The 26,726-nt window shown below is 35.9% G+C and overlaps 1 protein-coding gene across 6 annotated transcripts in view; it reads left to right on the top strand.

Moving 5' to 3' along the window:
* The window catches only part of ELP4 (elongator acetyltransferase complex subunit 4), a 243,507-nt gene that overhangs the window by 151,072 nt on the left and 65,709 nt on the right, over positions 1–26,726 (top strand). The window contains exon 10 of one of the 6 annotated variants that reach the window (XM_053203336.1): positions 24,402–25,460. The exons of the other annotated variants lie outside the window; for them this stretch is intronic. Coding sequence (XP_053059311.1) covers positions 24,402–24,416 — 15 coding nt within the window. The 3' untranslated portion in view covers positions 24,417–25,460. Of the gene's footprint in view, positions 1–24,401; positions 25,461–26,726 lie in introns of those variants that run through there. 6 annotated transcript variants of the gene reach the window in all.

The raw sequence follows: 26,726 nt of genomic DNA, 5'->3' as shown, positions 1-26,726 counted from the left end.
CCTGGGTGGGTCAGTCAGTTTTATGCCCGACTCTTGATTTCGGCTCCGGTCATGGGATCAAGCCCTGCACCGGACTGTGGACTGGGCATGGATCCTGCTTAAGATTCTTCTCTCCCTCTGCCCATCCCCCATTCAGGTGCATATGCTTGCATGTTCTCTCTATCTCTCTGTCAAATTAAAAAAAAATAAATAAATAAAAATAAATAAAAAAGGTTCCTGAGCAGAGCAATGATGCCATGGGTGCTGACCCATCATCACAATTTAATTTTCTAAATAAAATTATTTTAAATATATTTCATAAAGGAGTTTACAATAGATAAATATTTAAATTGTACTATAATGAGCACACTCAGATATAAATTAATCCTGTTAAGACAATTCTGTAAGGTAGGTCAGAATTCATTAACAGAGCATTGTTCTGTTAATGTTTTCACTGTGGCACCAGAATGTTGATTCTGTAAGCTCCACTCATTCTAGGTATCTATATATATATATATATATATATATTTTAATGTTTTAAAAAAATTTTAATGTTTATTCATTTTTGAGACACAGAGAGACTCAGAACATTAGCATGGGAGGGGTAGAGAGCAAGAGGGAGACAGAATCCAAAGTAGATCCCAGGCTCTGAGCTGTCAGCACAGAGCCGAACACAGGGCTCGAACTCACAAGCCATGAGATCATTACCTGAGCCAAAGTTGGACGCTTAACCAACTGACCCACCCAGGCACCCCAAAAATCTTGAATTTAGTATTTTCTAAAAGATTTCAGAGTGGGAACACCTGGCTGGTTCAGTTGGTAGAGCACATTACTAGAAATGTTTCCCTTTTCTCCTTTGTTAGGAACTAATGCTCCCCATCTACAGAGACCATATAATTTATTGTCTTTATTAAATTAAAGAAGTATTGGGGTGCCTGGGTGGCTCAGTCGGTTGAGCATCTGACTTCAGCTCAGGTCATAATCTCATGGTTCATGGGTTCAAGGCCCACATTGGGCTCACTGCTGTCAGCGCAGAGCCTGCTTCAGATTCTCTGTTCCCTCTTTCTCTGCCCTTCCCCGACTTGCACACTCTTTCTCAAAAATAAATAAAACATTTTTTTAAATGAATTAACTAAGGAAGTATTAACAATTAGGCCAAGACAATAGGAGTAAACCAGGGATTGCCAATGCGGCTAAGGGAGTAGTTTTGATGCAATCTGAAGGCTCCTCTGGGCTGCCATATTGTTCTTGCCCCAGGTGGTCAGCTCTGTGAGAGGGTGTCTGTGTCTCTGCTGAGGGCTGAATAAACTAATCCAGCTTTGCTTGTCAACCCCAGGAATAGCCGCATTTGCTGTGGCTTTCTGCCTTGTCCACCAGCAGTGCTCTCTATCATTGGTCTCCCTGGTGGCACATTCTCCCTGTGGGATCAGTGTTCTTTGGCTCAAAGCTGTATTTTCTCTTCATGTTGTGGTCCTGAAGAAGGAGGGGTGAGAGAAACTTTTTAATTCTCTTTTTGTGGGAAAAGTCATTTCCAGCTTGAATTGGGAGCTAAAAACGAATCTCAAATTTACATAGCACTGTAATCTTTACAGAGCGACACCAATAAAGATCTCCCAGGAAACATTAGCTCAGAACATTCTTGTTGAATCATACAATGCCCAGGGTTATACTATTTTATTTTTTTAAATGTACAGATAAACTATTAGGTTATTACACTAAAGTATCTCATTCCTATATAGAATTTTGTGCTCTTATCCTTATTTATATATCTTTTCCCCCACATATCTTTTAAATTATTTCTTCTCTTTGGTTTCCACTAAACTCTACCAGTTCTCTTATAGCCTCTCTGATTTTTTTTAATCTCTCTGAGTGTTCTTTCTCCTTTTATCCCCCAAAGATGATAATGATAGTTTAGAAAATGTTAATCCCGACGATAGCCAAGATTTCATGAGTACTTACAGTGTGCTAGGAACTGCACAAATTACATATACCAACTCACTGAATTCTGAACAACAACCTTATATGATTGTTATATCATTCCTGTCTTTCAAATGTGAAGCACAGAGAGGTTAAATAACTTACTTAATGTCACAAAGCTAACAAATAATGGAGCCATTATAATCTGGATGGAGTAACTCTAAATGCCTATGTTTCTAACCTCTAACCCATTGTCCCTGATCTCTAGGAGCTTCTCTTACTGAGTCCCTCTTGCATTCTCCATCCTACTCGATTCTAGGACCAATTCTAGCAGATGTTTAAGAAACCTAATCTTAGTTGTTTTCACTGGTATAGCATAAGGCTTTGGGTAGCCTAGTGGCACCAGCTAAAGTCCAACAGGTCTGGTAATCTCTGTGACCCAGCAATGTAGGCTTCAGCATGTCTTGTCCAACGATGCAACAGTTCCAACAAGTTGAATATCTAAGAAATATGGTAAATGAAGAGCTGACAGTACTGTACTTGGTGGTGTTTGCCAAGACATGAAAGATGAAAGGGAAGGAAGAATCACTGATTATTCTTAAGAGTGTAAAATTAGTGGTCCATTAGTAAGAATCTTAAGTGCTTGTTTACAAACTTATCCTCCCTGCTAGCTACTAGAGTTAGAAGGATGCAGAAGCAGAAAGTCTGGTAACTCCACCTTGATCATGCCTCTTCTACTTCCAGGATCATCTCCTTCATTGTTTCTGCTGAGATCCTACATACATATTCAGAAATGACACCTCTCCCTCTCTCTGTGTTTTCTGTTCATTACTTGTTTGTAAAGTTAGCAGTTTGGTTTTTATGTTCAGTTCTCTCATTTTTGTACATTTTGTACAATACTATATTAGCTTGATTTGATTAAATCATAAGAGTTCCTTACCATATGTCAGGCTATAAATAGGATATAAATATATATTAACACAACCCCTGCCCATGAAGAGCTTATAGTCTAGTAAAGAAAACTGACATAAAATAGAGATGGATTGGTACAAAAATAGAGTTAGGTATGAAATGCTATGCAAAGACTAATAATGCAGTAATTAATTCTGGTAGTTGTTAAACCAAGTTCAGGGAAAGCTACAGAAAGAACATATTTGAGTTGTATAGTGAAAGTCATTTGGATTATAAAATATTTATAGTCATTCAGGAATTACATGTTCTATACCTTTGTTTCATCCATAGTGCCAAAAACAAAAACAAAAAACTACTTCACTGAATGAGTATATTTGGTACTAAGCAAATATTTATATAAATAAATATTTATTTATATTTCTTTATTTTCCCTCTTTTCCCACCAAAGCCCAAACTCATTGGAATACTTCTTGTATCTTTATGTTCTGTTTAATTTAACATAACATTGGCCATGTAATTCATTTTTAGAACAGCTTATTTTACACACAAATGTGTAGTTTCTTTTTTTTTTAATTTTTTTTTAACGTTTATTTATTTTTGAGACAGAGAGAGAGCATGAACAGGGAGGGTCAGAGAGAGGGAGACACGGAATCTGAAACAGGCTCCAGCCCGACGCGGGGCTCGAACTCACGGACCGCGAGATCATGACCTGAGCCGAAGTCGGCCGCTTAACCGACTGAGCCACCCAGGCGCCCCTGTGTAGTTTCTTTCTATGCCATATCTTGTAAATAAGCACTGAGGTGTTTGCTTTTATGGTGTCTTGTGTAAGCATGATAAAACTGGAAAGCTCAGAGGGTTTGTTGTTGTTGTTTTGCTTGCATACAGCTTATGGAAATCTTTCAAGTTTATTATTTTTCTGTAACAAGTCAAAATATATGAGGTTTCAAGTTGTTAAAAATATAGCTTAAAGGCCATGTTAAACTACTATAGTGTTCAAGTTACAAAGTACAAATAGTAAAATGAATTTTACTCCAGGATGGAATAAAATAAACACAAGATCTCCTAAATTTCATGAAATACCAGTGAAGTTTACTTTAGTGAATATTTAAACCCATCATCATTTTTGCATGTTCCAAGGCCAAGGACATTTTAAGATTAAAGTTTTAAATGAATTAAAATTATCTTAAAGTATTTTAAAATTATTTACCAAACATCTAATTGAGAATCTGCTGTATGGGAGGCACTGGAGATACAAAAATGAACACATTATTTCTATTTTAAAGAGCTCAATTTAATATTTAAAGGGATTTGTCCAGTCTGTATTATGGAGTAAGTTCAATTGCCTAGATAGAAGTTTCAAATTGATTAAAGTAGAAAACACCTCTACTTAAGGACTTTTAACTCAATTCATTTTATAAGCATGGTAGCTTGGTCTTACTAGATACTAGGTAAATGTTTATTAAATGAATGAACAATAAGAATCATAGGATTTAATGTTAAGAATGAGACCTTAGTAGGTGAGTTTTTTTAACCCTTTGATATCAACATGGTTTTGGTTATCATAGAGATAGTCAGAATTTAATGAATGAGGCTGGATTCTCTGACATTCAGTAGTGCTCTGGACATTCCCACCCAATGAATAATTGTCACATCCTGCACAACTTTGAATGTCTGACTAAATCTACTACAAATATAAATTGGTGTGTCACTTTCTTCAGAAGTGCTGTATATATTCAGTGCAATTCTTATCAAAATTCCAGCAGAACTTTTTGTGGAAATTCTTAAGAAAATGCAAAGGACCAAGAAGGCAACCTTCACACATAACAAATGTAGAGTACTTACACTTCCAGATATCAAGACTTACAGTATTGACACAAGTGTAAATCAATAAGCAAATGTGACAGAAAAGACTTCAGAAACAACCAACACATAAGTGATTACTTGTTTTATGATGAAAGTAACATTGTAGCACAGATGGGAAAGGATGGGCTTCTCAATGAATAGTACTCAGTTAATGAAAAAAACCCTAATCTTGACTCCTCTTTCACACCATTAACAAAATTCATTTCCAGATGTATTGTAGTCTACATGTGAAGCACAAAACAAAGTTTTAGAAACAAACACAAGAAACTTATCTTCATGAGTAGTGTCTAGAATGGGGTATAGGGAACTTCTGGGATGCTGTTATTAGTCCTGATTTTGGTCTTACTAAAAAATTATAAAATGAGATTTATACACACACAAGCATAAATTGGTACTTTAAGACATAATACTGAAAAGTTTTTTAAGTAATTATGCAAAAAGGACGTTTGCTCACCTTGTCCATTTTTTTTTGTGCCACATATTTTTTTATTACATGGTTGAAATGGGTTTCAATGCAATATGCTCTATTCATGAACAGTGAAATGAATTGCAAATTTTTAACAGAAGAGTTGGAATTTAATAGATTTGGATTCAAACTTTAATAAATTAGTAGAAACATGAAATGCAGGAACTTTAATGAATTTCATTAATAAAGTTTATTTTTTAAACATACTATTTCTTCTTTATATATTTTTAAATGATTTTAGCACATTAATACATTTGTGGCATGAAAATTATTAGAACTGTCTTTTCGAGGGGTTACTGTACAACTTCCTATGGTCTCTCATAATACAGTTTCTTTTCTAATCCCACCTCTAGACTCCACTTATCAAAGCCCACTTGTGAAAACATATATAGATTTTATATTTTAGTAGTCCATAATTTATCTTGTTCTGTTACCCTAATTCAGTTCAGACTATTAGCCACTTTCTAGTATCAGTCTGGTCTGTTATTATTTATCCTAATGCTAATTTTTATCCTGGATTCTACTTGTACCATACTTCTGATCTTTCACATTCCTTAGGTTTTTTTGGTATTGAATGGCTTCTAATCTTAATTATCTTAAATGCACACATATTTACTATAATTAGATGCATGCAACTATTGCATCAAGACTTCACTTTCAACATGGATAAGGAAAGGAATCCTCCTCCTCCCAAGAGAGAGCCAGATCATAATGTTATTTCCAGAAAAGATGATTTTGGATTCTTTCCCATGGATAATGGGGAGCCATTTAAATATTTTATGCAAGGAATACCAATCAGACTTGTTTTAGAAATATCACTTGGCGACAGTATGAAAAAATAAATCAGGGTGGATGGCAAGACTGGAGCCAGAGAGTCCAGGTAGGAAAATGTTGTAAGAGTCCAGGTCATTATCACCATCATCATCATCATCATCATGACCCAAAGAAAAGAACTGCGCAGAAATGAGGTTGGATCAACTGAACTTAGTCACTTGGTGAGGGAGGAAGAGTTTAAGGTGGCTTGCAAATTTCTGATTTGAATGACTTGATGAGATAAATGTCTTTCTCTAAAACAAGGACCATAGGAAAAGGTCCAATGTGTGACATGCAGGTGAAAGTAACCTATGGACATTTGAATGTGTGAATTTGTTCAGAGGAGATACATGGGCTAGAGATACAGATCTGGAAGTCATTGCTATATAGCTGGTAGTTGAAGTCTGTAGGGTAAGAAAGATTAGAAAACATCTTTAGAGTCAGAAGAGGGGAATGCAAAAGAATCCTGAAGAGTGGTCTCATGGAAATTGAGGGAGGAGAGAATTTTGAGGAGAGAACAAGGAATCATGCTATATGCCTTGAGCAATGAATAGAAAGTCAATTAAGTCATGGATAGAGATGCCTATTATATTTGGCAATATAAGAATCATGGGTGACCATTGACAAAGTTTTAAGGATATGTATGAGGTACAAAACCTTGATTACGTGCACTTGGTTAAACACTGAATGGATTTTGCAGTTTTGTTTGTTTGTTTGTTTTTTAAGTGAATGAGAGATGAAGAAATAGAGACAGCAGGTATCAGCTCTGTTCCAGGTTCTCGAATAAGAAAGACAGGAGAAAAAATTAAAGCCAGGGAAAGATGCAGGATGGAGAGGTTTTCAATTCTTTTTGTTTTTTTCCACTTGTTCCTGGATTAAAATGTTGCTTTTTTTTTGCATTTTCATGAGTTACTGTTAAACTTTATGTTTTTCTATGATTAATCATTCTACAATACTTATGTTAGTGGCATAAGTTTTAAAGAATCAGGGTTGACCCAAACCAAATTAAGTATAAATACTAAATTATGTGATTCCCATGAATGCACAGGATTAAGAAATATTTATGACAGAAATATGTAAAATCATGATTGAATAAAAGGAAGAAGTTGACAGCGTGTTGGATAAATGTGAGATATCTTACAAATGATTTTTAAATGAGGCCATCTGTTAAAGCTTGCTGATGCTCTCAGTCTGGAGCAAGAGGTTATTTATGTTTTCACGCAAATCAGGCTTTAACCAAAATACTTTGGAAAAAACAGATGCCTTATAGAAATTCATTATTCCTAAAATAATTACAACCCTCTAAATGTTAACATCTCTTCCTACAAAGAATGGTATTATGCTAATACTGTTTATATATATGAATGTGAAATTATTGTATCACCACTGTAGTGCAATGCGATGGTTTCTCCCTACCCCCACCTCAAACCTCCCCCAGGAGATACATGCCTGGAGATACATGCCTGCTTACCAAGACCAATTTTCTACGTATTTAGCCAAAAATAATTGACCTTTGAAAGTCATAACCCACGTAGTTGTGTTTGAACTAAAATCTAAAGACAAACCCAATCTTTCAGGCATTCTCTCCTTCCAGTCTCTTGGTCTTTTTTTGACACCCCCCCCCCATCACCACCACCACAGTAAGTCTTAACAGATAGATTGAAGTAAAAGAAATTTCATAATAGAATATAGTCATTTTTTTCATGTTTCATTCATGTTGAAGATGAAGAATTAGTAATATTTTGCTAGAAATTGAAATTCCAGTGTCAATGCTATTTTACTAATATGCATATTCACTCCCTTGTAAAGAGTAAACAGTATGTGCAGAAATGCCTAGAGACAGACATTATGAGAGTCCCTAACTTCTACATTCATGTTAGATTAATTTAAATCTACATAAAAAGAGATCAAATTTATGAGGGATGGAGGGAAAAAAATGAAGAGACTTCTTATTTGCAGCTTTTATTATTACTGGGAGAGCAAGAAATTAGATACAGAATAGTATGTTTGGTTTCTTTAATTTATGGCATTTCGTTAATGTTGTCCCTGCATGAAATGCTGAACCAAATTCCTAAGGGATATGAAGACCTTGCTCAGGGTTCACCTCAGTATTTTGAGAAGCTTTTGAGCATAAATTCTTTATTTAGAACACTAATACAAGTATTGTTAATTGGTGTCTTCTTGTCCTCTGAGAATGCTTCTAGCTTCAATAGGTTCTTATTCACTTGAAAATAGCAGCTTACCCACTTTTATTTTATATCTTATTTCTCCTTCCTAAATGCTCTTTGGGTGAAAGCGTTTGTCAGAATAGAGGATGGAAGAAGGAGGGAAGAATTACACATGCAAAAGCCCCTGCCGAGCTCCTTGCTCACGATAAGCAGTCTACACCCACTAATGTCACATCTCATGTTCTACGTTCTCTATAAAGTAGTATACCATAGTGATCCAGAGTGAGGCTTTGTAGTCCAATGGCCTGAATTTGAGTAGTGGACCCACCACTTGCAGGTTGGAACCTGTGTGAGCATGGCCAAGAACTTCTCTCGGTCTCAGTCTCCCTCATCTGTTAAACAGAGATAATAACAGCACCTTCTGTACGGCACAGTTGTGAGGATTAAATAAGTTAATATATTCCAAAGGCTTGGTTGGCACCAAGGGTTATATTGTAGTGGTGGTTTCTCTCACAAAGAAGCATTGCTCTGCTCCCGGAAACCAGAAGTGTTTGCTAGGAAGCAGAATTTCTGGTCTCCACAGTTCTTTATATACTTGCTGTGAGATGGCAGTAAAATATTGCTCTTCTCATAAAGGGAGGAAAAGAAAATCCCATGTGCTTTCACAAGTGTTATCTCATTTAATCGTCAGAATAATTCTTGCAAGATAGATTAAACAGTTTTTACGTGTGAGAGACCTGAAGCCTTACACAGATCAAATGGCTACTGGATTACAAAGTCAAGATTTAGAGGCTAAAACGCTGACATGTGAGGCATAGCTGTCTTCCTCCCTTTCTAGATGTGCAAATTAAGAGACCTCACCAGTCTAATCCATCTGCCTCTTCTCCCTTCAAGAGGCAGCACATGTGGTAGACACTCAAATGATGCCTGCTCGTTGACCAGATACTTTTTTTCCTAAAAGGGAAATACACCTTTCGCATCTTTAATACTGCAGTGGTTTATTTGTACTAAAGTATGAGCTTCTATGACTGCAGAAAAGTAAAATAGAACTTCATATATGAGACAGTTATCCCACTTCAACCTACATCCCAGTCTCCTAAATAGATTACAAAGTATGAGTTAGTGAGAAAGCATAACTCTAGTAGCTTCCTATCCTCATTTTATTTTCATCTTTTTTATTTCTTAAAAAAAAAAATGGCCCTGGAGGGATTCCTGGGTGGCTCAGTCGGTTAAGCATCTGATTTTTGATTTTGGCTCAGGTCATGATCTCACGGTTCATGAGTTTGAGCCTCAGGTGGGTTCTGCACTGACAGTGTGGAGCTTACTTGGGATTCTCTCTCCCTCTCTCTCTCTGCCCCTCCCCCACTTGTGCATGTGCATACTCTTTCTGTCTCCTCTCTCTCTCTCTCTCTCTCAAAATAAATAAACTTAAAAAAAAAAAGAAAAGAAAATGGCCCTGGAATTCTTGCCTTTGGCCAAGAACAAAATTCTTATCTGTTAATAACTTTGTTTGAAAATAGGAACACCAAGGCTCCTGGGTGTCTCAGTCAGTCAGGTCATGATCTCATAGTTTGTGAGTTTGAGCCCCAAGTCAGGCTCTGTGCTGACAGCTCAGAGCCTGGAGCCTGCTTTGGATTCCATGTCTCCCTCTCTGTCTGTCCTTCCCCTGCTCACAGTCTGTGTCTGTCTCTCTCAAAAATGAACTTCAAAAAAGATAAAATGAAAATGGAAGTAGGAAAACCATATGAATAATTATTTTCCACCTAAGATAATAATAAAGATAATAATGTTTCCATGTATAAGGTACTTGGATCATTGGGGACTTTAGAGAAAAAATCAAATTTCAAAATAAAGTTATCTTTAACGCATCTTTTTCAAACTGACACAGCCAAGAGAACACTATTGCTATTTTGCTCCGCTAAATCATGTTTTTGCATTTAAACCCTTTCATGCTTATCCTGCTGATATGAGTCACCATTCCATCCATCCTTTTAGCCATATTTATGTCTCTATTCACTGTGCTTTTAGGTATATATTCATCACCTGTATTTATATATTTATTTTGCTTTCCTCACGGCACAGAGCAGAAGACTGTCTCGCTAACCAGTTGTGTAATGTAGTTATGTAACTTTGGGAAAGTTACCTGACCTCACTGTTCCTCACCTTTTAGTCTTTATGATGTGTCAGCCACTGTGCCAGTTGCTCTGTTTCATTTATTGTCATGTAAATGTAAGGAGAAGCCTAAAAGCTTAAGTAACTTTAGCAATGTTACATGACTGTAAGTAGCAGAGCCCGAATTCAAGTACACTTTTGTTTCAAATACACCTTTGCTGTGGACTACTCAAGCAGACTCCCTCCTGTGACCACACTGCCTCTCAAGCATTAACTTAGTGCAGGTTTCCCCTACTGCTCACCCTCCATGCACACCCCTGTGGTGTCCCCAGCACACTGCTCTTACAGATGAGAATATGCGATGTCCCACTAAATGGTTGTCATCATTTTTTTCCACCCCAGCACACCTGAGGAATATGACACACTTGCACTAGTGGCTTAACATGGCTTCTCAAAAGATGAGTTTCTGGTCTGGGTGATAAGGAGCAGGTATAGCTTGAAGAATCCTCTCTCTTGGATGAGAACTAAATATGTACTAAGATTCAACAATCCAGAGTGTCTGCAAGACACTACCCTAATCTGCACAACAACTTTGAAGTTAGGTCTCTTTCTATCATTTTACTGATTAAGGTGCTGAGAAGCAGAGAGGTTAAGTACTTTTCCTGGCTTATTGCCTGATATTTGCAGAGATGAACCACATCCTCGGTACTGGGCTGGTAAACTCCAATTTGGAAGGACACCTGGTTGAAAATTTCAGGACATAAATTACTACTTCTGCCCCCATTCTCACTTCTTTTCAAGTGTCAGTTTCCTCACAGGCTTCTAAACAAATACCCTGTTGACTTCTAGTTCTTTGCACCAGTAGATGCTTAAGAAATATTATCTGGCAGGCTGTCCTAAAAAAGGGAACACTTGAAACAACTAAATCTATTGGCAAGAATGTGCAGTATAGCACTTAAGAGTGCAGACTCTGGAGTCCACTGGACAGACCTGTCCCACCACTTACGAGTTATGTTAATGTAGGCAAGTGATTTCACCTTTTTCCTTGACTGTAAAATTGGGACAATAACAGTCTTAGCACCATGAGGTTAAACCGAGAAAATACTGTGAAGTACGTGAAGTACTATGTGAAGTACACATAGTAAATATTAGTCACGTAGTAAATATTAGTCATTACTAGTAATAGTTACGGAGCTAATTGCCTCGTGTGCTTTCTTATTGGAAACCGTTTTCATGTAATTTTGCGACTCTTTTCTCAAATCTTCGTTTTCAGGCAGACACTTTGGAAATTATTTTAATCCTTTCAAATACCAGAATACCATTTCGGATCTCCCCAGATTTCCCACATTAAGACTTACGAAGTCTTGACATTAAAGAGCAGCTGTATTTCAAACACTTCAACAAAGCAACTTGGTACAGATAATTTAAATGATACTGTCACAGTACCTTCATTTTTAATTGGTCACTTTTGCAGAACACCTTTTTTTGTTATGTACCGTATGAATTTAAAATATGACTAAAGATGAATTTCTTAATATGTACAGTATGTTTTCTGAGCCTGTTAATTCTTTAACGAAATTAAGGGAAAAATAATGAAGACATGTTATACAGGTACTTAATTTTTTTTAATCTGTGGTAGTACTATGGTAATTAATGCTTATTTTATGCAAACTAGACTATATCTGTTAACGGACACATTACTGTCAAGAAAATATTACTTGTCTTAATTATCAGTAATGAAGCAGGGATAAGCTGCTCACTTAGATATAATATATCTAATGACCTTTTCAGTTAGAGGTTGTGATGAAAGGTATCAGTTTCACAAATTATGCTTCATTCAGCTTCTGGCCTTTGTGTAGATTAATGTTTTGTGGATGAGTTTTAAAGTCAGGCATAAATGGTGTTTGGTGTTTAAAATTGATTTAGTGTCTTGCTTTTAGTACATCATTTTCTCGTTTATAAAGCCTCCATTTTATCTTGAAGCTTAAAAAGAGAGTTCATAGTAAATCTAGGACTACTTTGCTAACTGCTAGTGTTCTTTTAACCTTACCAAATAAAACAGTACATATATTTACAATCGTTTAAGCAAAGAACAAGTTTCTTTGTTATTTCTGAATTTAGGACAATAAGCACAATGTTTGCAATGACAGTCTTGAACTAGGAACATAAATATTTATAATACTATTTTTCCTAATTAGATTTCCTGAGATAACACAAAGCTGGTTATTGTGATAGAATTTATGATATCCCTTAATCAGCCTCTTACTGAATAATAAATATCTTATCTCCGGGTATTGAAACATCATTCAAGAACTCAAAGATTTAGCCTTGTATTCAGACCAGTCAGAGAATTGTCCCCATGTTTTATGTAATTAAGTAAGGATTTAAATTTTGGGGGGTGATGCAATGAGGCAATGAAACAAAAAGTGGTTTCCAGATTTAAAGAACAGTTTCCAAATTGACCTAATCTTTGCATTAAAAAAAAGTAAGCCACAGATTTGCATTTCAAAATGTCCTACCTGCCCCTAAACACTGACGTTTTATTTGCTTCTTGCTCCATCGCTTTTTGTGGAATAGTGTAGAGTGATGGGCTGATTCTCCACTCTAGCTTTGCCAAGGAGCAGGAGCCAGATTGGGTCAAAACAGGAATTTTCCCTTGCTACACTGAAATTCTTTCAATTCCTCAAAGGTATATTTATACATGATGTTGCCTCAGATTGGAATTCTCCATTTAACAGCTCTTCCACCCCTTATCACTGGCTTCTCAACCAGCTTAACTTGTATTTATATTTCAAGCTGTGGTTTATTTTTTTATGAATTTAATTTATTGTCAAATTGGCTCAAATACAACGCCCAGTGCTCATCCCACCAAGTGCCCTCCTCAATGCCCATCACCCATTTTCCCCTCTCCCCCATGCCATCATCCACCCTCAGCTTGTTCTCTGTATTTAAGAGTCTCTTGTGGTTTGCCTCCCTCCCTCTCTGTTTGTATCTATTCCCTCCCTACCCTTCCCCCACGGACTTCTGTTTAGTTTCTCAAGATCCACATGAGTGAAAACATATGATATCTGTCCTCTGACTGACTTATTTCACTCAACATAATACCTTCCAGTTCCATCCATGTTGCTGCAAATGGCATGATTTCATTCTTTCTCATTGCCAAGTAGTAATATTCCATTGAATATAAAAACCACATCTTTATCCATTCATCAGTTGATGGACATTTAGGCTCTATCCATAATTTGGCTATTGTTGAAAGTGCTGCTATAAATATTGGGGTACACATGCCCCTATGCATCAGCACTCCTATATCCCTTGGGTAAATTCCTAGTAATGCTATTGCTGGGTCCTAGGGTAACTCTATTTTTAATTCTTTGAGGAACCTCCACACTGTTTTCCAGAGCGACTGCACCAGTTTGCATTCCCACCAGCAGTGCAAGAGGGCTCTCTCAAGCTGTGGTTTAAAATGTCACTACCTCCTCTGGGCCTTCTCTGATGTATCCACACCAAGTCTGGATTGGATACCACTCATTTGTGCTCTCACAGTGTCCTGTACTTTCTGTATCATAGCAATTATCACACTGCATTGCAATTACCCTTCTACATGCCCACTTCCATAAATATAGAAACCACAAATATCTTGTTCATCATTGAATCTCTAAAGCCTAACAGAGTTTCTGACACATGGCTAGTGCCCTAAAGCTATTCGGGTGGGAAAGGAGGGACAAAGACTTCATTTCCTGAATATGGATATAACAAGTTGAATGGAGTAAGTCTTAACTGATTTCTCATTGAGGAACAGCAGCTGACTTCCTATGTGACCTTGGAAGTTATCTTAGACCTGTAAGTTTTTGTTTCCCCTTCCAGTTTTTGTTTTCTACCTGCAGAAGTGAAAATTGTTTCTGTATCAGAGCTTTCTTCTCAGTTTCTGAAGTATATTGGAGGAGAAAGTCATGTTTTCCTTCAGATGTCAGATTAAGGAGGCTTCTCTTAGAAAATAATTTTTTAAAAATCATCTTACTTTTTTCCCAGGTCTCAAGCAATTGAATAAATGAGCCACCTTCCTCATTTACAAATAAGCCCATAGACTTTTAATGATGTTCACATTCTTTAAATGAAGTATTTGTAGTTATTCTTGAGAACTTTAGGATTTTATTTCTTTGTTTTAGCCTTCAGAATGGTCCTTAAACAACTCAGAATGTAACACATGTGCTAGGTAGCCATGATGGAATTATTGTCTACAGTGTAAATTGTCTAAACTTGTTTTAGTCAAAACGAGGAACTTAACTGCAACTAACTGGGGTCTCGTTAAAAGCAGTACCACTCTTCCAGTTATTAATTATATTATTTTTGTATTGGCAAGAACATTTGATGAGGTGACTAGGGTCCAAGTGATAGGAGAAGAGGTATTGAGAATTGTCCCACTCAGTTTTTTGTTGTTTTTTTTCCAGAAACTTTAGAAAGAAAAAGTTAATTTCAAGAAAAAGACCCATTGAATTTTAGTATGATTCTACTACACATCAGGGAAAATAAAATTTTTAAGGACTTTTGAGGAAAAATAATGCATGAACATAGCCAGAACAGCAGTTTATATTTAACAGAACTAAATGGTCACATTTTCAAGTAAAGTACGCCCTGGCATTTGAACAGCTGTTATATCTAAATCAGATTTGAATACTGTTGTTTAACCTTCCCAGCTGTAGCGGGGGTGGTTTGTTAGTCTAATTCAGTATGAAATATGCATAGTATACTTAAATTTGAAACTTTAAACATACATTTGTATTAAAATGATAAATTTTAGTCATATAAGTCTATTTTAGATAAACCCATTATCTTTCTGTCAGTTATTTATTGTTCTCAACTGTCTTGTATGTTTGAGCATATTTTAAGCAATTAAAATAGCCTTTGAAACTCTTTCCATGTAATTTATGGGGGTTTTTGTTTGGTTTTTTTTTTTAACTTTTGTGTTAGGAATGAACAAAAAAATATACATTTCTATACATATACTTGTAATTGCATTGTTGTATTCAAAGAAATATCTGAATTATACTCTTTCCTATATTTCTTCCTACCTAATTCTCTGACCCTAACAGAATTTTCTTTACTAACACAATCATGGAAATAGAATGAGGACGAAGTAGTTGCTGTAGGAAGGCAAAATAAAAGACCAGTACTTCTTGATCTTATAGGACTGAGGCTAAAAGAGACTAAGATCAAAATACATACAACCATGTAACAGATGAACATGGTGAATAAAATTTTTCATAGAGGCCTACTATGCTAGAAAATGCTTCTTGATATTTGAAAGAGGTGTTTTGGAATAAACACAAATGCTCATGAGTATACACCACAGGTGCACATACAGATACATGTAGAAATAGACATATATGTATGTGCATGTATGTTTCTTTATGTCTTGCTTAAATAGATATATTACCTAGCTTTGCCTTCTAGAAAGCTTAGAAACAATACCAACTGAAGGAACACCTCCAAGTACCCAGATACTGGTTTCTAAATATTACCCTCACTAATTAAAAAAAAAAAAAAAAAAAGAGGGGAGGGGATACCTCTAGGTGAAATAGCTAATTCTAGGGCTGGGGCACAGATAATTTAACATGAGACCAAAACGTAGGGAAGTACTCAAAGAATGATGGGGACATGAGAAAAGACAGGAGCCACTTTGAAGAGGACCCTTCTAGGCAAATCTGGGAAATTTGAGCTTCAAAGTAAATAACAGAAGATAACCCAACAAGTAAAATGGAAATCCATGAGTCCATACTGCTATAGATAGATACACAGACAGACAGTTATGTGAAAAGGGAAACCTCTTCTTTATAGTAGAACACCAGCTAATAAACATCAAAGGAATGATGAAATAGAAAATTACCATTTGACAACCATTGTTGTGTTCAGTTCAGATGGGAGTGGTAGATGGAGGCTAAGGTGGGTTTGATGAGGAACAGGCTATTGACAGAATCTGAGACTATTTCCCTTATCAACTACTAATCACTTACAAAGGGAAGAATGGTAACTTTACAATGGAAAACCTGATAAACAATATGACAGGTGACCATCACGAGTGGGTTGACATTGTGTGTGGCACATCACCTAGCTATGAAGCACTTGAAGAGCAGAGTATCATGTTAGCAGTTTCCCTGCCCAAAAGGAATAATCAGAAGGAAATATCAGATAGACCTAGGTTTATATTTAGCTTTAGGAATCAAAGTCCTATATTCTTGAGAAACTGTCAACATGAAAGGCAAGGAGACACTGAGAATATGAGAAGAGAATGGATGTCCTAATAGTGCTGGGGCGGTTGACAAAAGTGTGAATGGGGTCTGTAGATTGATGGAAGTGTTGTATCAATGTTGATTTCCTGACTTGAAGGATTGTATGGGGATTATGTAAGAGAATATCCTTGCTTTGGGAAATGTACAGTGGAGTATTTAGGGATGATAGGAATCATAATGTCGCTTGTTCTTCAATTGTTCAGAAAAAGGCTAATTATGGGTATATAGACATGTTTGGAGAAGTATGCCTATATTTAAAGAAAGATAATTTAAAGAAAGATGAAGCAAATGTTGTGAAGGGTTGAAAGTTGGGAAATCTACACCTGAGGAATATGAGAATTTTTTTCTATTCTTACATACTTTTCTATGCTTGAAAATATTTCAAGAAATTATTCTAAAGTGTTTATTTAAAAAGTAATATAATAAATATCTCATAATCAAATGCATTAATATTTCTGCAGCAAAACATGAGTACTCACACAAGAGAGATTAATAAAAACTATAAATAGCTTTATGCTAGTTCAGGCCAGGTTTTGTCACCAAATGAGTTAAGGTATTCATAATATTTTAGATTTGTGAATTAAAGATAAAGATTATGGATCTGTATAAGGTATCTGAGGCCTAGGTAAATAAGTTTTCCTGTCTCAGACAGAAAGTAACAAGACCCCGTCCAGAACAGTCAAGTAGTCCCTGCATGACAGATCAGTGAAGCAGGATAGGGACATTTTGTTAAAATTCTGACCTTTCGCAATTCATTCGGGAAAGTGTCAGATTTACAAAATGCTCCTTAGAGCTACATCATTAATTTCACCTAGAGGGCATGTCCTGTGTTGCAATTTTCAAATGCATTCCAAAGAAGTATATATAGAAAAGTTTCATCTTTCTTCTCCCCTGTTCCCAACAGGGTGATATAAATGTAGGGGTGAGTAGATTTTTTTTTCCTCTCCTCTCTGCCTCTCATCCCTATCCCAGCTAGCTTACCCTGTTAGATTTCCTTCTTCTCTACAGGATTATAGACTTGGGCTTCAATCACTGATTTTTTCTGACTCTGACTTATCAAGCACTTGAATAATACCTAATGTGTTGAAGGATTATTAACATACAATATCCTGTTTCAGGTGTACATCATAGTAATTTGTTATTTTTATACATTATGAAATGATCCCTACAATAAGTCTAGTTATCATCTGTCACCATACAAAGCTATTAAAATATTATTGACTATATTCCCTATGCTGTACATTACATCCCCATGCCTAAGGTGTTTTTAAAGTTTTAAATAGCCATTGGGGTGTCTGGGTGGCCGGTCAGTTGAGCCTCTGACTTCCACTCAGGTCATGATCTCACAGTTAGTGGGTTCAAACAGGCTCACTGCTCTCAGTGTGGAGCCCGCTTTGGATCCTCTGTCCCCCTCTCTCTCTGCCCCTCCCCACTTCAAAATACACAAATAAATAAACTTTAAAAAATAAATGATAAATTTTATGTTATGTATATTTTATCACAATATATATTTAAAATTTCATTCATAGTTTTCATCTGTAGGTGTTTCTTCCTTGTCATGGACATTTGCTAGTATTTAGCCTTCAATCATAACATATGCTATTTACTCATTTAATATATTACTTTTTTTAAAAAAATTTTTAATGTTTATTTTTGAGACAGAGAGAGAGTGAATGGGTGAGGACAGAGAGTGAGGGAGACCTAGAATCTGAAGCAGACTCCAGGCTCTGAGCTGTCAGCACAGAGCCCGACGTGGGGCTTGAACTCACAAACCATGAGATCATGACCTGAGCTGAAGTTGGATGCTTAACCGACTGAGCCACCCAGGCGCCCCATATGTTACATTTGTATACTATGTTAGGTGTACATTCTGGGTGTAAAAAATTAATGAATGATTTTTTTATTGACTCCACCTTTTTTTTAGCTATGTGACCTTGAGTCAGGTACTCAACCCCTCTAAACTTCAGTTTTCTCATGTATAAAATAAGGATAATAATACCTATTCAAAAGGTTGTTACAAGGAGTAGGTAATATAAAAATTTTTATTTGGAAAATGAATGTTATTCATGTAAAGCACTGAGCACACAGTGAAATGCATAGACAGCACTCAAGAAATTATAGCTGCTAGCACTTTTTATTTAAGCATTGCAGGAGTCCTTGGCTGGTTCAGTCAGAGAAGCATGTGTCTCTCAATCTAGGTCAGGGTTGACGTTTGAGCCCCACATTGGGTATAGAGATTACCAAAAATAATAATAATAATAAATAAACTTAAAAAAAAACATTGCAGATGAATTAATGCACCAAAGTTAACTGCAATTCTTGTTTGTCTCTGGAGGCTGCATATATGAGTTACATCCTAGAGTCACTGCCTGCAGTCTCTTTGTTTACTTGACTTGCTAAACATGACACACACAAAGGATCCTCTGACCCTATGTTTGGTCTCTTAGGGCCCCTTCAGGCTTCCAGGCCTTGCACCAGTGGCCTAGTCAACAAGACTGGCAATCAAGGGGAACAGAGAATGAAGACAGGCACGCAACATGCTGGTACTTCTGTAGAACGACCTTTATTGCCCAGCTATGCTCAGAGAGCTTGAAACAGCTCTAACACCTTTTAGATTTAGGTAGTAGCCTCTTTATATATCCTGTGGGACTGCTAATTTTAAGCAATTAGTATTGATCAAAAAGGTTAACCAGTGTTTTTCGAAGTATGAATATACTATTTTTAACATAACTTATAGACTTAAAACCTGCTTCATTTATGAGAGGATTTGAGGCAGGTGTCTAATTGCTATTATGACCACATTACTGAAATGCAAAATAACTACACAAAAAAGGAACCTCTGAAGTTTGTCTCCTCAATCTCTTTTCTGTAGGCATCTTGTACCTTGTCTGTGATTTATCCAACTGTCTTTGAGCAAGCCTATGGTTCCTCCGGTAGCAATCTGTGCCTGGTACCTCACATTGCATTTCTCAAGGAAACCAAAGTATTTTCTACTTGAAAAAATTGTATTAGTACAATTGTTTCTTTTTCTTTTAGTTAATATGCGTTCTCCTGAAAGAATTCTCAAATTGTTAGAAACTGAAGGCCAAGAACATGTAGGGAATAGAAATAACATGAAATAGCTAAATATGTCAACTTTCATGTATTTGCCCAAAAACTTAAAATTTGAAAATATTACCTGCACTTACATATTCAGCACTCTAACTTAAGCTAGAGCACACTTCTGAAATCTGATAGGAACAATATTGTAAAGTTTAATTACATTTTATGGCCTATGCCATCTGTGCATTTGTTCTGCTTACAATATTAATAGAGTATCCAAAGAATAATACATTTAGTTTGCAATGCAATCGTCTTATCACAAATGCATCAAAGCAAATTACTCCTTATCATTTCAGATCCTGTCCTAGTATGGTGGATTTTTGTATTTGTTTGAAAATAGAAAAACATCTCAGCTACTAAAAACCATATGTGGTTGATTCAAACAGAAGACACAAAACTCCTGTTTTATTACTTGAAACAAATTCCAGTTTAGATGAAAGAAAATACTATAATTGTTTAATATACAGTAGTATATAACTTAAAGATTATTTACTGAGATCTAAAAATTAAGATTTCTGAAGTCATGTAAATGTACCTATATTTAATTGCTTTATTATTAAGAACTTTAGCTTGAGACAAACAGATTTAAAAAACTATTACTGTATAAACTTGAAACATACCATATCTTTCTATTTGACATTTTAATAATTTCTCCAAAAAAAATTACAAAGGTTAAAATTTCTCTGCAACTAGAGTTGTTATTATCTTAGTAAGTGATAATGATGGTTATGTCTTATTTTTAAAATTTATTCTTTGATGGAAAAAAATAGGCCACCATTATCAAAACTATTAATTTCTCTAGCAACAAGAAATATGTATTAAATTAATTTTTGTGATGCTCAAACATCAGAGATATTTGACATTCTGCATGTTAAATTTTCAGAATACTATATTTTTATACATGACACTACATAATATTTAATACCACATATAAGTTCATATATGAAATATATAACTCCATACATATACATAAATATATGAGGTAAATCTTACAATTCATGTTAATAGGAATGCTGTCTAATATCCTTGATATTCAACTGAGGATATGAACTTGTCGAAGACTTTATTTTACTAGGTAAAAATCTATTGAAAATAAATTTTAAAAAATCTTTTTATTATGTAAACTATATCCCCAACATGGGGCTCAAACTCACAACTCTGAGATCAAAACTCACATTCTCTACCAGCCAGGTGCCTCATATTGAAAAAAAATTTTTATGTTCCACAAATATTGAATCATCTTTGTGTGTCATAAGTGTGGAAAATTTAATGGACTCATATCATTTACCTGTTTTATAAAAATGTATTATTTTATCGTGTACTATGATTCACAAATGTTATACAATTCCAGGGTAAGAATTGATCCATTCTACATTAATTGTTGATGCTTTCTTTTTTCTTTAAATTTTGCAAGTAATACATGACTAATTCTATATTAGTTTCTGATTGCTGCTGTACCAAATTAGCACAAATGCAGTAACTTAAAATAACTCGAATTTATTATGTTATCGTTCTGGAAATCAGAAGCCCCAAATCAGTCTCACTGGACTGAAATCAAGGTACCAGTAACTAGTTCCTTCTGAAGGTTCTAGGGGAGAACCCATTTGGAAAGGAAGCTTTTCCAGTTCTAGAGGCTGCGTGCATTCCTTAGCTTATGGCCACATTACTCCAGCCTCTGCTTCCATCATCACATCACTTTTCCTCTGACGTGGACCCTTCTGCCTTTCTCTTAAGATTCTTGTGATTACATTGGGCTTAGGACCATCTCCCCTTTTCAGGATCCTTAACTTAATCCCATCTGAAAAATCCTTTTTGGCATGCGTCACATCTTCACAGGCTTCAGGGATTGAGGACATAGACATCTTTGAGAGCATGCAAAGACATTATACAGCCTACCACACATCTTTTTATTTTTTAGTTTTAATTCCTTAAAATAGTATTGTTCTCTTCTGCCACAAGGCCTTTGCACTAGCTATTGAGCCTTCCTGAAATACCTTTTACATTTTCCCCTGCCTAGATAATTCTTCCTGCAGCTCCCAAAGTATTTTATCCTGCCCAGGGAAACCTTTTACAACCTCTCTAACGAAATCAGTTTCTTCTTTTGCATACCCTCAACATACCATGTAATTCTTCATTGTACTCACCAGTTTATTGTTTTTATGTTTACTGGTGTGATTCTTGCATTGACATTTTTACCCCAATATATTTTGTAAGGGCAGTTTATCATTGTTTTTCTTTCCTCCCCTTCTATTCCCATTGCCTCTTCAGTGAATATTTGTGAAAGGAGTGAATAGTCTTTGCACATTTCATATAAAGTTTATTCCTAAATGTTTTCTGAGGCTTTTTCTCTAACAGTTGTGAACAGGATCCTTTTTCTGTTTCATTACATTTTTGTATTAATGCTAAATGTTGATCTTGTATCCAGCCACTTTATTGAGCCATCTCATTATTGCTAATCATTTCTCCATTTAGTCTCTTGAATTTTGCAGGTGAATGATACGTGATCTACAAATGATCGTTGTCTCTCTCTTTCTGATAAGTATATATTGTATTTTCTTCTGTTATCTAATTGCATTGTCCAGGATTTGCAGTATAATGTTAAATATAATGGTGAAATTGGACACCACTCTTTGTTCCTAATATCAATATGATTTATTGTATTGTGTTACCATTAAAAAATGAAATTTATTTTAGATATTTGTAGGTCTCATTTTCCAGTTAAAAGATGTTTCCTTCTATTTTCTAGTTTAAGAAAGACTTTTTATATTTTTTATGTTTATTTATTTTTGAGACAGAGAGAGACAGAGCATGAATGGGGGAAGGTCAGAGAGAGGGAGACACAGAATCTGAAGCAGGCTCCAGGCTCTGAGCTGTCAGCACAGAGCCCAACGTGGGGCTTGAACTCACGGACTATGAGATCATGACCTGAGCTGAAGTCGGATGCTTCCAACTGAGCCACGCAGGCGCCCCTAGTTTATGAAAGTTTTTAATTGAGTATTTCTTCCGCTTCTTATTCTTCGCCTTCAGTCTTTTAACATAATAATAAATTCCCAGTTTTATACCCAAATTATTTCCTCCATACCATTCTCTTTCTTCTCTTCCTTTGTAATGCCTGTTAAACAAGTGTTAAAATTTCTAGATCTAGTGTCCATAACTTTTCTCTAATAATTTATTTTCTTTCCCTTTTGATTTATATTCTGGGACAATCCCTTTATTTTATCTTCTAGTTCACTAATTTCTTCCTCAGTTGTATCCATTCTGTTCATTAATTGAACTTTTTTTTTTTACAGTCATATTCTTATTTTCTATGTTTTCGAATTGATTCTTTTCCTAACCTCCTATTTTACTCATTTGAGGGTATTAATTCTATTGCAAAGTCATCTTTTCTGTGCTTTATAAAACATTTCATTAGGTATAAGTTTCTTTTGTTGAGTAGCCATGGATAATTAAATGTTTAAATGTTGAGTGATTCGTGGTTAGGCTTTTTGCATTTTACGTGGATATAGACCATGTATGGGTTTTGGTTTTGGTTTTGGTTTTTACTATTTCCTGTTTTAATCTGCTTCTAAGATTATAGGGGATGGATTGGCTGTACTCCCAGGTAGAGAATGCTAGTAGTTGTCTTACAGGAGTAGACTTCCTTGTGCCTTGTGGAATTAAGTAACTTACCTGGGGTCATTGCCCAAGTTCTTGAATTATATTTTTTTTCCTTTTTCTTATTAATTTTATTTTTTTTAATTTACATCCAAATTAGTTAGCATATAGTGCAACAATGATTTCAGGACTAGATTCCTTAATGCCCCTTACCCATTTATCCCATCCCCACTCCCACAGCCCCTCCAGTAACCCTCTGTTTGTTGTCCATATTTAAGAATCTCTTATGTTTTGTCCTCCCCCCTGTTTTCATATTATTTTTGCTTCCCTTCCCTTATGTTCATCTGTTCTGTGTCTTAAAATCCTCATATGAGTGAAGTCATCTGATATTTGTCTTTCTCTGACTGGCTAATTTCGCTTAGCATAATACCCTCTAGTTCCGTCCACATAGTTGCAAATGGCAAGATTTCATTCTTTTTGATTGCCGAGTAATACTCCGTTGTATATATATACCACATCTTCTTTATCCATTCATCCATCGATGGACTTTTGGGCTCTTTCCAACTTTGGCTGTTGTAGATAGTGCTGCTATAAACATGGGGGTGCATGTGCCCCTTTGAAACAGCATACCTGTATCCCTTGGATAAATACCTAGTAGTGCAATTGCTGGGTCACAGGATAGTTATATTTTTAATTTTTTGAGGAACTCCACACTGTTTTCCAGAGTGGCTGCACCAGCTTGCATTCCCACCAACAGTGCAAAAGAGATCCTCTCTGCATCCTTGCCAACATCTGTTGTTGCCTGAGTTATTAATATTAGCCTTTCTGACAGGTGTGAGGGAGTATCTCATTGTGGTTTTGATTTGTATTTCCCTGATGATGAGTGATGTTGAACATTTTTTCATGTGTCGGTTGGCCATCTAGATGTCTTCTTTGGAGAAGTGTCCATTCACGTCTTTTGCCCATTTCCTCACTGGATTATTTGTTTATTGGGTGTTGTGTTTGATAAGTTCTTTATAGATTTTGGATACTCACCCCTTTATCTGATATGTCATTTGCAAATATTTTCTCCCATTCCGTCGGTTGCCTTTTAGTTTTGCTGCTTGTTTCCTTCGCTGTGCAGAAGCTATTTATTTTGATGAGGTCCCAGTAGTTCATTTTTGCTTTTGTTTCCCTTGCCTCCAGAGACGTGTTGAGTAAGAAGTTGCTGTGCCCAAGATCAAAGAAGTTTTTTCCTGCTTTCTGCTCGAGGATTTTGGTGGCTTCCTGTCTTACATTTAGGTCTTTCATCCATTTTGAGTTTATTTTTGTGTATGGTGTAAGAAAGTAGTCCAGGTTCATTCTTCTGCATGTCGCTGTCCAGTTTTCCCAGCACTACTTGCTAAGGAGACTGTCTTTATTCCATAAAATATGCTTTCCTCCTTTGTGAAAGATTAGTTGGCCATATGTTTGTGGGTCCATTTCTGGATTCTCTATTCTGTTCCGTTGACCTGAGTGTATGTTTTTGTGCCATCTTGAATTATATTTTTAAAGAATTTCTGGGACACCTGGGTGGCTCAGTCGGTTAAGCGTCCAACTCTTGGTTTCCGCTCAGGTCATGATCTCACAGTTCATGAGTTCAAGCCTCGTGTCGGGCTGTGCACTGACAGTGTGGAGCCTGCTTGGGATTCTCTCTCCCTCTCTCTACCCCTCCCCTGCCCTCACTCTCTCTCTCTCAAAATAAATAAACTTAAAAAAAAGAATTTCTGTCTGTAATGCAGAATAGTAAACCTATAACTCCATGTTATTCCTAAATTCTCTTTGTTTTTATTAATCTGTTTGTTTTCTGATTTCTCATTTATTCATCTTAAAAGTATCTTGACTACTTCCTTTTCTGTTTGTTAAGCTTACTGTTATCCTCTAGGCAATTTCCTTGTTCTTGAAATGCCACGGAGCCAGTAAAGAGTTCTATCTTACCTCAGATGTTTTTATTTAAGCCCATGGAATGTACTTCTGACATTTAAATTTAGATTTTAAAATTTTAGTAGCATGTTATTCAAGGCATAATTTAAACAGTCAGTTCTCCGTTAACTACAAGTATATTGTCCACATTGCAGATTATCGCATGAAAGATTTCAAGTCTTTATTGACAATGTCACATTATTTCCTTAACTAAGGACATTTTCATTTAAATATTATATAAGGTATCTAAACTTGTCAAACTCACAGAAGCAGGGAATGGAATGGTGGTTGCCAGGGGCTGAGGGGAGGGGGAAATGGGGAATTGTTGCTCAATGGGCATAAAATTCATGTTATGAAAGATGAGTAAGTTCTAGAAGTCTGCTGTACAACATAGTACCTGTAGTTAATAATACTGTATTGTACACTTTAAAATATGAAAGGGGAGGAGTGCCTGGGTGGCTCAGTTGGTTGGGCGACTGACTTCGGCTCAGGTCATGATCTCGCAGTTTGTGAGTTTGAGCCCTGTGCTGATAGCTCAGAGCCTGGAGCCTGCTTCAGATTCTGTGTCTGCCCCTCCCCTGCTCACACTCTGTGTCTTTCTGTCTCTCAATAGTAAATAAATGTTAAAAAAAATTAAATTAAATTAAAAAAATAAAATATGAAAGGGGAGAGGTCTCATGTTAAATGTGCTTACCAAAAAAAAGAAGAAAAAAAAAAAGACAAAAACTCCACTATGAAAGAACACAAACTTTTTATATTTTATATTTAGCGCTCTGATTGTGGTGATATAATCACAAGTATATGTGTATGCCCAAAATCATCAAGATGTAGACATTAAGTGAGTACAATTTTTTGTGTATCAGTTATACCTCAATAAAGCTAAATAAATAAAATACTTACTATAATCTTGCCAGATCTAGAGGAGAAGTTACAGTTATTTCCAGGAAAGATAAGAGTCAATAAATTGATAAACTGGTGCTTTTTTAAGCTCTAGTACATCAGTACAAATGCCCTGGGAGATGATGTTATTTTTTTTCCAGCAGTGGAAAAGAAGGTTTAAGCAATAGAGTTACAGAATCTAGTAAACTTCTGGCTTCTTCCTAAGAAAACCACAATAAAATTGCTGAAGCTCATTATGAATCAAATATACTTCTTTCATTTAAGCTACTCTTTTTTTTTTTTTTTAATTTTTAAATGTTTATTTTTGAGAGACAGAGTGAGACAGAAAGTGAGTGGGGGTGGGGCAGAGGGTGACCAAGAGAGAATCTGAAGCAGGCTTTGAGCTGTCAGCACAGAGCCTGACATGGGGCTCTAACTCAACAAACCATGAGATTGTAACCTGAATCGAAGTCAGATGCTTAACCAACTGAGCCACCCAGGTGCCCCTCCCTTAAGCTACTCTTTAAGCTACATTACCTGTGCCTAAGGTCTTCGCTTGTTAGTGTAACTAATCAAGTAAGTGTGCAAGGAAAGGTGTCATTGGCATTCACAATTATATTTGAAATAAAAACATGAGTTATTTCCTGTTCTTATCTATATATGAAATTAAAATATAGACTTTCTTTGACA

This window comes from Acinonyx jubatus, chromosome D1 (assembly GCF_027475565.1).
Source record: "Acinonyx jubatus isolate Ajub_Pintada_27869175 chromosome D1, VMU_Ajub_asm_v1.0, whole genome shotgun sequence".
In the NCBI taxonomy this organism is placed as follows: Eukaryota; Metazoa; Chordata; class Mammalia; order Carnivora; family Felidae; genus Acinonyx; species Acinonyx jubatus.
This window is presented reverse-complemented; position numbering and strand designations above follow the sequence as displayed.